This window comes from Manis pentadactyla, chromosome 7 (genome assembly GCF_030020395.1).
Source record: "Manis pentadactyla isolate mManPen7 chromosome 7, mManPen7.hap1, whole genome shotgun sequence".
Classification (NCBI taxonomy): domain Eukaryota; kingdom Metazoa; phylum Chordata; class Mammalia; order Pholidota; family Manidae; genus Manis; species Manis pentadactyla.
The window spans coordinates 10,298,820-10,310,957 of record NC_080025.1 but is presented as its reverse complement, the minus strand read 5'-3'; the positions used below and the strand labels follow the sequence as shown (position 1 = coordinate 10,310,957).

At 46.7% G+C, this 12,138-nt stretch overlaps 1 protein-coding gene across 4 annotated transcripts in view; it reads left to right on the top strand.

Annotated features, from left to right (window-relative positions):
• Positions 1–12,138, top strand: part of ACSL1 (acyl-CoA synthetase long chain family member 1) — a 55,997-nt gene that overhangs the window by 19,037 nt on the left and 24,822 nt on the right. For all 4 annotated transcript variants that reach the window (XM_036894116.2, XM_036894113.2, XM_036894115.2 and 1 more), the window contains exons 2-3: positions 640–866; positions 10,318–10,432. In XM_036894116.2, coding sequence (XP_036750011.2) covers positions 672–866; positions 10,318–10,432 — 310 coding nt within the window. In that variant the 5' untranslated portion in view covers positions 640–671. The remainder of the gene's footprint in view (positions 1–639; positions 867–10,317; positions 10,433–12,138) is intronic.

Sequence of the window (12,138 nt, the reverse complement as noted above, 5' to 3'; positions counted from 1 at the left end):
CTCTCTAGATGTTTGGTGATTGGTTTAAAGTTAATGGATACCAATTCAGTATTTTAGCTATAACATCTTGGGGAATATGCAAGAAATTCTTTCATCAGAGTAGCCCCCTGCAGCCTCCCCTGCATTTATGTTGCTGCTTGTATGGAGCAGGTGGGAGACACACTGAAGTGAAGCTAGCTCTGTTTTTCCAGGTAGGGAGCTTGCGCTGAGGTTTGTTGGAGGAAATGGGAACCGATGGCCCTTGGGTGCTTTGGGCTTCTTTATGCCTCTTCCTTCTCTCCCCATGAGCTGTGCAAATGAGCACTGAGTTGTATTTGATTAGGGGGAAGAGAACAGAGGTGCAGTTTCAGAGAAGAAAATGGTAACTTGTCCCACTTCTTTGAGCATTTATGGCAAGAATTCTTCATGAGTTAAATCTTTTGAATGTGGTTAATGCAAGCTTTCACTTCAGATAGAAGTGAAAATAATCTCTAAAGTGTTTTTAAAAAAATGCAAGTTGGCAGCCAGGACAAGACCTGGACCATTAGGCTGTGGGGTTAATGCCTGGATCGGTGAGCCAGCCACTAAGTGCTGGTCCGGGAATTCTGGAGAAGAGTCCTGCCTCCCTGGAATGACCGTGACATTTTTCTCTCCTGGCAGAATTCAACTTAGGGAACCACCAGCACAGGACCATGCAAGCCCACGAGCTGTTCCGGTATTTCCGGATGCCAGAGCTGGTTGACTTCCGACAGTACGTTCGCAGTCTTCCTACCAACACGCTCATGGGCTTCGGAGCCTTTGCCGCGCTCACCACCTTCTGGTACGCCACGAGGCCCAAGGCCCTGAAGCCGCCATGTGACCTCTCCATGCAGTCAGTGGAGGTGGCGGTAAGTGGGGGAGCCCACCTGCCCGCTGGGTTTTCTCTGCATTTCCCCAAATTAGCCAAGTCCCATCGAATGTGATATTGATCAAGACCACAACCACAATCAAGTATTTGCTTGTGATGGCACTTGGTAAGCCAACATGGGCTCAACAAATTTGTCGCTGGTAATAAATGGAGGTGGAGGCCAAAATATAGGGCAGAAGGACAATGACGTAGTGTTGGCTGTGGGTCCGCCCAGTCACACAGAGGCTTATTCGACAGACCACATGGAGCTCCTCCCTGGGCCTGGCACTGCGGTAGCCTGGAGGATTCGGGCAGGGGAGAGGACAGGACAGAGTCCCTGCTCGCAGGGCTCATGGTCCAGCAGAGGAGGGCTGTCGAACAAATGTTACAGCTACTTAGATCACATCCCCCAGCCATTGAAAGGAACTCTGGGAGTTTAGATAGGATAAGACTAGACTAAAAACTTGCCAGAATGACACGGCTGCAGAATTTAACATCAGACATGAAGAACGCAGGACGTCTAAGAGTTGTCTCAGGTTGAGTTGTTGAGCAGGAGAACGGGGTCTATGTAACTCGTGCTGCACGTAACTAAAGGTCATGCTGTCATTGTCATGAAAATTAAATCAGAGTAAATGTTCCTTATTTAGGGCTTAATGGGTGAGGTGCCATAGAGAATCTAAAGACCCTTTCAAAAAGATTCTTAGTGTTCCTGCTCTAACCTTCCTCCCTTCTGAGAAAGTTATAAAAAACAAAACAAAAATGAACAGACAAAGCAGAAACAGACTCATAAATACAGAGAACAAACTGGTGGTTGCCAGACAGGATTAGATCGGAGGACAAGCGAATTCGGTGAAAGGGATCAAGAGGTACAAACTTCCAGTTATAAAAGAAGTCTCAGGGATGAAGGTCCAGCATGGTGAGTATCATCGATCATAGTGGAATAACTTTGATGGTGACAGATGGTAATTGCACTTACTGTGGTGAGCATTTCGTAATGTATACAAATGTCAAATCACTGTTATACACCTGAAACTAATCTAATATTATGTCAGCTATATTTCAATTGGAAAAAAAGGTTCATAAAAAATGTGAGGGATTCAAAAGATGAATGCAAGTTCTCTGGTGCTTTGACTCTTCACCCACTTTCTGCTTTGTCATTTCTCGCTTTCCCTTTCCTAAGTCAGAATTCGTTTTCAGAATTTATTACTTGCAACATATATTATGCAGAGTGCGGTGATATGCAGAATTCCTTTATTATTTATTGCTTTTAGATGTGCGTGAAAGGTCTTCCCCGTGCTGCAGGGCCGAGGGCCTCGAGGAGGAGACCATGTCCTTCCCAGCAAAGCCCCGGCCTGATGAAGACCTTTCTGTTGTTTAGAGGGTGTTAGGTCTTTGTTCCTTTTTGGACAATTTCTTGGATTCCTTAATGTGAAACTCTTAAAATACATAAAAGGTATGTCAGTCTAATTCATGCCAAAATGTAAAAATAGAATGAACAAACTTCTGTTGAGAAGAGTTGGCTTAATACTTTGCTGAGGAGGTAAAGACATCAGTATTTCACCTCAGCTCATCACATACCAGTAGTGAGTAGAACTTATTTTTTTCCAATAATACATGTGAGATTTTGGGCATTTCTTCTCTTGATGGTAGCATCACCATCTCTATGAAAAGAGTATCTGGCAAGTACAGATGTAAGATACTGATAATTTAGCAATAACTAAAAAAAAAGGCCTTATTCTTCATGTATGAAAAATTTTGAAGGCACTTACAATGTGATTTTTAAGTTCCAGCTTAGCACAAAGCCACTGAGACATATTGAAATAATCATACATGTTCTCTGTAGAACAATTTAAAACTACAGATAAGCAGAAAGAATTAAAACCTGTATATAGGCTTCCTGATTTTTCTCTCTGCTTATAGAAATAGATTTGGCTCTGAGTTTTAGAATTTGTAGGTCTTAGGAATAGATACAAAATTTGCTTTGCATTTCTAAAAAAGAACTTAAAATATTGAATTTACAGTTAGCTTTGGAGTTACAGGGCTTGTTATTTATCGATGCTTTAAGTAGCTAACATTGTCCTATGGACTTCTGTGGCAGAAAGAGGAACTTCATTCATTTCATTAAGTATTAATCAGGAGCTTGTATATCTGGCACTGTTGTAGGAGCTGATTGCCAAAGTAAAATATTGTTTCTGCCTTGAAAACAAGTAAGCACCAGGTGCCAGCCCCGACCCGGTGCCCCTCCCATTTCACATATGCAGATTTTCACCAGGGTCTCCCTGCAAACTTCCCACAGACGCTAGAATGTGAGGAGTCTGCACTTTCCGTCTGGCTGCTGCATCACCATCCACACTGGCCATTTCCCAGCTGCCCTTTTGTAAAGCAGCAGCACATAGGTTCTTGAGAAGCTACAGCTTCCAAATCTTTCTTTTAAAATCTAAAGGGCGTTGCCACTCATGCTGGAGGCTGTGTAGGGAAGGCGATGAGGACATAGGCTGCAGAATGGGGCAGAGAAGCTGGAGTTAGGGACAGAAACCGGCCTGTTTCTTCAGTTTGGAGTCTGGGCTGAGCAGGACTGTGGGTCCTTGTCCCCTAACCTGCAGCTGTGCTGAGCAGCCTGCCTCAGTGACTGAAGGCCTGCCTCTCCCTGGGAAGAACTTCCACCTGGCAAAGGGTTTTCTGCTGCTCTGTAAGTCTGAGCAGTGGTTGGAAGCAAGAATGGGCACACATACATGTGTGTGTGTGTTTAATCGCAAGTAGTGTGCAAAGTTTTCCAGTTTTGGCTTGTCCCAGTCTGTTCCCTGAGACTGAGACCCCCATGTCTCCTTGTGAAGATGGTCTTCACTGGAGTATCTGGAAAGCCTCTGGGATTGGTCAGGGCCCAGACCATGGTGGTTGCAGTCAGGGACAGTGGAAAGCATGTTGGAGCCCGAAGGGACCGGAGAGGCAGTGAGGTGCGGCAGAGCCTGGACCTGGCTCCTGCTTAGACAGGCAGCCGTGGGCAAGTTCCCCTGACTCTTCTGATTGCTTTTCTGATTCCTTCCCATTCCTCATCTGGAAAACAGAAGTGGCATACTGTCCTGCCTCAGTAGTGTTAGGAGACCAGCACACGTGCACGTGGAGCGTCCACCCGGCTGTGATGATACACGTTGGCTTTCTTCTTCTGCGAGGGCCTTCTCTTTTCCCCTGTGTCTGATGCATGAATAACCCCCCGAGTCCCCAGCGAGGCAGCTCTGTCATACAGAGAGGGAAGAGTGAGACTGCTCATGCTGCCTTCAGTATGGGAGTGGAAGTCATACATGATAGCTAGGGTTCTGGGCGGGGAGGATAAATAAGGGTAATGAGGACAATTGGAAATGAACCTGTTAGATCAACTTCAGGAGTCAGTGGCTAGAGCTTCTGGCCCAGGAGCCGGCGCTTCTGAAGGTGGATGAGCAGGCAGACGAGTCTGAGGGCAGTGATGGAAATGGAAAGCGGGAGGGCCAGGTAAGGAAGAAGGTCAGATTCCGCACGCGGGTTGAGGTGCGGACCAGACTCCGTGAGGGAGTGGGGCGCAGAACTGTCAACACTTGGGCTACCGCAGCAAACCCTGCTTTCTGCTGAGCGTCTGCCTTTCCCCAAACTCTGTCCCAGTCCAGCTCAGACATAGATGGGGTCCAAGCAGAACCTGGTGCTGATGGGGCCATGGGCCCACCCACCAGAGTTTAAGGGATTCGGCAACAAAGCATTAGGAAGTATAGATGCGAACCATTGTGCTTGCTGGGGGAGGTGGTAGAAAGAAATGTGGATTTCTCTGGTTGGTGAGACGTGTCACATAGGCCTTGAGATGGCTTAGTTGTCAAGTTGGAAAGATTTTTGACAACTGTTGGACTCTGAGTACTTAAATAAAAACCCAAGTTATTTGTTTTGTCTTTAGATATTAGAGAAGGGAATAAACTGTAGCAAGTAAAAACTTTTTATACCTTCAAGTCCCTACCATTTTTAAGACTTCATGTTAAGAATATCAGAACTTAATTTAAAATTGACCTCTGGAACCTAAGTCATTTTGTCTATAACAGATTGACTCTGTAGACTTGTTACTAGACCGGGGTTCTCGCATGGGTGCAGATCTGTTAACATGCAGAACCAGTTCTTTGCATATCGCTCCTCTTCTCTCCAGAGTGATGACTTCCACACCCGGTGATCTCCTGCCATTCAGGATATGTGCTGGCCAGATGGCTCTTTTGAATGAAAGCTTCAGATTTCAACATCCATATGTTGGCATCTATCTATCTATCTATCTATCCATCTATCCATCTATCTATGCCTTAGCATTCCAATCCTGTGCTCCACAGTCAAGTATGTAGGATGCAATTCAATCCTCCACGAGTCACAGAGAGTAATTATCAGCTAGGCATTCATTCAGCAGGTACCTGAGCATCTGCCATGTGGTATGCCCAATACCAGGAAGGAAGAAGCTTCAGGCCCTCCTGTGGATTACAGGCCAGGAGGAGGTACTGCCAAGGACTCATTTGCCATCATTTGTAAATATAAATATGAACATAATTCTCATCTCAGGAAGCCTCAGAATAGCTGACTAGAAGCACATTTGAGACTTTGGAAGAATCTCCCAATTTGATGCTCTGGCTTCACATCTGTGAACAGTCCTTTTGTAAATCTTACTGTTTTTAGGCACTCACTTTCATTTATTTACCAGTTGTCATTGCAGGTTTCTGGTCACTGGTCCCCATGGCCCCTTCTTCCCTGGTCTGATTGCAGAATAATTGCACATGTGGTCAAATAAAGATGCGTGCAGACTTGCCCTCTCAGCTTAGCCCTAGCAACCCTGCAGCTTTGGTGCTCCGAGAATTTCCTCAAATGGTTCATCTGAGGAATTTGCAGCAAGCAGTCCCAGGGCTTGGGGCAGTGTGGCTGGTTGGCGAAGATGTACCTGGTGGGGATGTTTCTGTTGAGAGTTACCATCCTTGGAGTGTGCAAACATCAGCATTTCTAAACCTTTAGGCAACTTTAGCACCTTTTCTAAAACTTAATGGGCATCATATTAAACTGTGAAAAACCTTGGTAACTTACTTTTTCTTAACTAAACTCACTTAAAGGAAACCGAGTTTCTTTGTGTTGCTCGCGTTCTAACTTGCAAGCGGCTATGATTCCAGGGAGGGGGTGGGAGTATCGGCGCTGGTAATGGGGCCACAGAGGCTGGGGAGAGGCACTGCAGGTGAGGGCAGGCGTTGCAAAGTGACGGCAGTCACTCATCTTTGTGCCAAAACCAGGCCACACAAGTACTAAGTAGCTGCCTTTAGTATTTCAAAGAAAGAGTGGTTGCTCTAAGGGAAAATATTTATTTCTGGGTTCTCTATAACTGGGAAGAAACCGCGCAAATTCACTATATAGGAATACAGGGAAGCAGGTCCAAAAACACAATTTGATTTTGCACAAATGATGCCACTTCTCTCACAGGCGTCATGAGGCAGGGAGCATGTGTACACACAAATAACACAAATGCGGCTGGGATACGATTTACGTTTTAGCCTCCCCCAAGCGGGGTCAGCTTGTGCTGCATGAAAAAGGACAAACATGAGCTTTTCTGAGCCTCTCGACAAGCATCTCTGCTTCACCCCAATGTCCAAAGAAGGCTGATGTTCAGAACTAGGAGCTGGTTCCCTTCAGATTCGTGGAAAGTGAAGCAGAGCGAATGCCTCGCACACCCTGGGTGGCGGACGCACAGAGGTGCTCTAGGCGGGCTTGTCTTGCCGGAACACTGTGTGTTCATGGGAATTTGGATTTTGTGACTCTAGACTTTCTTCCCTTTCACTGAGGTGGGAGGGGGCTGGTTTCCCCTCGGTGGTGAGGCCGAAGTGGGGCAGCGCAGCGCTACAGTTTGCTAAGTCCTGTGTCAGCCTCCCCCACCTGAGCCCAGCCTCCTCTTGGACCGCAGATGCTCGGGACCTTGCAGACTGCAGAGTGAACCAGGGATGAAATGACAAAAACCCTCTGAGGAGGACAGGAGGGTGTTGACAAACCAGTGAGCTCACCGGTGGTTGGGGCCTGTCTCCTCAGAGATGAAGGCGAACGACACGTGGGCGAGTTTGAACCCGCCCGTGAACCACAGGGAAGTGTCTTAAGCTATCAGATGGCCGTGGAGCTGGGCTGGAAGTTCGGCTCCACCACATTTTCAATGTGAGGCTGAGACGAAGTCCCCCTGGGGTCTGTGTCCTCATCGGGTGGCCTGTAGTAGGTGCTTGGTAGATACTCCCGCACCTTCCGTCTTTCCGGCCCGCCATGACAAAACTCAGCACCGATTGCCACGTTGATGGTTCTGCCCTTTCTTTGCTCACCTGGCTGTCAAGTGATCCCGGAAAGTTGGCTGGTTAAATGGAGCATTAATAGTGAAGCTCAGGGTTCATTGTTAGCAGTGACGTTCAGCGTAATGGGGGAGCCTAGGTGTTTTTACAATATTTGACTATTCAGAAAATACGTGGGGAGGGTCATCTGTTGGCTGGCCTGTCAAGGCCCTAGTTTGGCTGCAGATCATCTCGTGTTGCTGGATATGAGAATTGATGGCCCCTCTCAGAGGTCACTGGGTGGAAAAGTAGTGTTGTGCCTGTTTATAAAAAGAAGCAGATCGGGGGTGGTCCAGGAAGGGTCGGGCGCTTGCACAATCTAAGCACCGGAAGGAGTATGTTAACATGGAGGATATTAGAGCCATTTTCAGCCCTAGGACTGCGCTTCCACCTGCTGCTTTTCTCCCAGGAGGTGGATTTGGCACGTCAAGTCCAGCTGAGGTCGCACAGGCTCTGCCAAGGTGCTGGTTCCCCCTCTCCTGCCTCTTCCTCCCCTTCTGTCCTCTCCCATCTCCTCCTCCCTGTCTGCCTTGTCTCTCTTCCTCTTTCTGCCCCCAACCCCATTCCCTCTCCTTAGACGGAGTGAACAATAGTAGCTTGCCACGTAGTTGGCCCATTTTTGATGTGTAGATACCCATTTTTCTCAACTGAGATGAATGAGGATACAAATTTCAAAGCTTGGGCCTTTCTATACCCAAGAAATCCTCAGGATGTAGCTTGCTTTTGCATTTGGAGTGGAACAAAATGAAGCTCACTATCAAGTGTTCCTTCTTCTCAAATACAGGTTTCCCCTTACATCCAAAAGCAGAGGGTTCCTGTGAAACCTTCTCTAAGGCAAAATGGTATAAAGTGAAGAGTACCTGCTTTTATGAAAGACCTACGTTAGTACTTGTTTCCAAAGAAGGTGGATCTTCGGAAAGTGGGGGCTGCCTCTACTGGCAAGAGCTCTACTCTTGGGAACCAGTGACCTCCTGCCCTTACTGCCCCCAAGGGGACCTTGGGCTTTTACTTCCTAACTCAGCTCACATGGGGAGACTGACCTCATGGGAGACCTTACATGGCAGACCTTAGCTTGTGGAGGTGTTGCAGAATATTTATCTGACTGTAGAGTGTTTGAGTCATGATCTTGTATTTGTTTAAACTGAGAAAACTATAACCAGAATATATACAGAAAAAATAAAGGGCCTGTAATCCTCCCTGATTCACAATCTTGTTGACTGATTCCCTGCACGTTTGATTGGGCACACTTCCTAACTTTTCTTAGGTTTTTTTTCTCCTTTCCATTTTCTGTCTTTCAGTCCCCTGCCCCTTTGTCTTCCTGCCTTAGCCACAGTGCCCTGGGTCTTTGTGGTGGCTTCCTGGGCTGAAGAGGCTTCTGATGCTTACTATAAAGCCACAAAATTACTTCTGAATTTTCATCTGGATATTTGTTGGAGAAAAGTGATAACCTACAGACTGTGTAATTAGGGCATGTTACGGGGTATCTGAGTAACAATCTACACATTCGTATTTTATAGAAAAGTGCTCACTTAACTAAAAATAGCCCTGGATGTGGACATATGGTATCCCCACTTTACAGAAAAGAAAACCAACTCAGAGATGAACAATAATGCATGCTCCAAAGTGAAAAGATTCTGACAATTAGAATATAGGACTAGGTGATATTTACTCCAGAAAACTACTAGCAGCTTCAGATTGAGTTAAACATATGTATGTGGCACATAGTAGATATGAAAGAATGCATATAAATGTATAAGTATAGAAAAAATTCTGGAGGTAACTCCTAAACTGATAATAGGGGCTAGTCATTTTTTTCCTTGATACACTTATGTAGTATTAAGTTTTCTTAGAGTATATAAACAATCATGGGGTGCCAGGGGGAGAGAACATGGAGGAGGAGGAGTGGAGAATCCTAATTTAAAAAAACAAAACAGAAGAACAAGAAAAAGAATCCCTCAAAACCTGTCTGATGGTTGTTACCCATATAGGATGTCCACGTTAGTTCTTCCTCTGGAATACATCCCATTTCCCACCAGCTCTGCTGGCCTGGCTCTGCTGGGGGATCAGCTCTTGACCCCTTCTTCACAAAGGCTATCTTCTTTCATGAGCCCTCAAGCCAGAAACGCCTCTCCTCCCCCTTGTGAAAGGTCCTTGTGTGGTAGCCGAAGTCCTCACATCGTAGTCTCACTTCCCCAAGAGTGTTCCCTGACCATCGCAAATGTGAAGCCTCCTCTCTGAAATAAAAAAAATTAAGTAAAATTATAGGCTCTGACATCATAGTAGTGGAGATTTTCTTGATCAGTTTCCAAAGAACGCTCGGCACTCCCAAAGCTCTCTGGCCGCCTTGCTGATCTCTGCAGCCCCAGAGGGCTGAGCAGCTCACAGGCTGAGAACTACCATCCCTTCAGGTGACTCCTGCTGCCAGTTAGGAGCCCTTGTACTTAGCAGGTGCACTTCCTGGCCAACAAGTGGAGACGGCTGAGAAAAAGGTGCCCAGCAGTACCAAACCTGCACGCCTGTATGTGCTGCGGGTCAAGGTAGTGAGGACGTCCTTATCCTCTCTGCACGTCCGTACATTTTGTAGCTAAAGAATGTAATCCTTGGATGCTGTATGAGAAACTGATGTTGCTAACACATGATGTTGTGCCTGGCGAGGAGATAAAACAGTGGAAATCATTTCAAAAAGAACATAGATAACATTATGGAGGAAAAACTGAACGGTGCGTCATTTCCACAAGAGCTGAGGCAGCATCGGTCTGTGCAGGGTTTGAGAATCAGCACAGTGAGGATGGTGGCAGTGTTCCACTTCTTGTCCTGTTTTCTTCGGCCTTGTCTGGCAGGACCTGTGCCTCTAGGTCTGAGAACCTCTTCTCTTTTCTCCCCAGTTGTTTTCTTTTCCCAGGGATCCTTTGACAGCCATGCAGTTTTAGCCTTGCTTTTCTGAAGCATGTACTTGACCCTGGGTGAATGACTTACTTTAGCAAAGCCTGCACCTCGGTACCAGGAGGTGCACGGAAGTCCCAGGCAGCCTGCAGGCCACAGTGGGCTTAAGTGTTAGGCTTTCTATCAGTAACACTGTCTTCTCACATGGTCATCTGTCTTTTCCCATAGGGTGGTGATGGTGCTCGGAGATCCCCGCTCCTCGACAGTGATGAGCCCTTGGTGTACTTCTATGATGATGTCAAAACCCTATACGAAGTTTTCCAGAGGGGCATACAGGTGTCAAGTAAGCATTTACTGAATTTGTATGACTAAGGCTTGGTGACACTCAGAGAGAGCAGCCTTTCTTCAGAAAGGCGTGTGTGTCCTCACCTGTGTCCTCCTCAGCATCGTTCCGGTGTCCCTGTTCCCTCTGTGACTTCTCTGGAGTGAGCCCCAAAGCGCACTTGTCTGCCTGCAGGTTCCTGTGGCAAAGCGGGTTCCTTGGCCACATATGTTCTCAGCAAGTCCTGTGTTTATGGAGAGTCGCATTAGCTCATTACGGGCTCTGACATTTCCTTCAGTCAAGAGACCTGTTCAGTTGGGCCTGATCCAACATTTTTCAAACTGGCTTGCCCATGAGACTCATGCTGTGAGAAATAAACTCTGACGTCCCAAGGAAGCTGGATCCCTTGCGACACATTGGGAACATGGCCTCGGATCTGCCCTTAGTACCTAACAGCACCGTGAGACACCCCACAGCCCCAGCTCCCACCTTCCCGGCCTCCTCCCTTCCAGTCTCTGTGTGGGAGCCCTCCAGTCACGCAGACCTCCCTGCACGCAGGGCCCCCTCTCTCATAACCCCAGGCCATTGAGCATTTTCCCCCTCCTGACCATAAAGCCTCTTCTTCCTACGCCCAGCCCAGAGTTCTTATATATTCTTACCGAGCTTGCAAAACCTGTATTGCATTTCACATTTTCATCCCCGACCTCAGTGTGAGGACCCCCCTTTCCCAGCATCTTGTACCTATTTCTGCAATATTCCCCTCAAGGCACAGCAGCCTCTCCCTGGCCTTCAGCCCCACCAGGAGCTGCTGCTCTTTCAACAGGGCGGCCATCTCTTCTCTCAGGATGGGCACAGAGCATGGGCACAAAGTCGGCCCTCCATTAATGTATCCTCGACAAAGGGGAGCCCATCCTCCACTTTGGCCACCCCTTTGTTTTAGCCTCTTTATTTTGGCTTGTTCCAGGCTCCTCTCTAGAAATAGTCTTTGGGATCCATGGTTTGTTTTTAAATCTGTTGGTGGGTAGCCTTTATTTTTGCCACTGCTAGCTAGACTGTAATTTCCTACGGCCAGGGATGTGCTGTTGCTGTCTCTGTCCCCAGTATGCTGTACAGAATGGTGCTCAGATAGTGCCTGTGTTTTTCACTTGATACTGGTAAAGTGGGCTGCTCAGTTCAGTGTGTTTGCCCAGTGTTCCTATAGCAGGTTCATTCAGTGCCACTATAAAGGGAAAGCAAACTTACTTTCATATTACTTAATTTGCAAACATTCAAAGTTAGTGCTAGGGTCAGGCTTTGTCTGTGATAGTAGATATCCATAGGGTAGAGCAGCCTAACATAAGGCCACATGGGAAAAAATGTATATATATATTCCTGGTTACCAGTGCCATAAAGCATGTGTATGTATAAATATATCTGCATTTTTTCCATTTTAGCCAAGGCTGGGATTCATCTAGGAATGTGCTAACTTACATTATACTTCTGACTCGCCTGATCTTAAGACAAATCATGTGACTTTTTCTGGGTCACCTCTACTTGGAAAGCTGAAGGCCTCACATGAGTGGACCTTTCAGAGAAGTTGAAGAGAAATAAACTCAGTCTTCATAACCCATGCTGATTGAAGGGGGCTGCTCTGCAGATTACTTTTTCTTTTGTTTCCAGAGGAGCTTCTTATTCTAAGCTATTATTTTCCTAGGCTACCACAAGATTAAACTTTCCAAGTGAGCAAT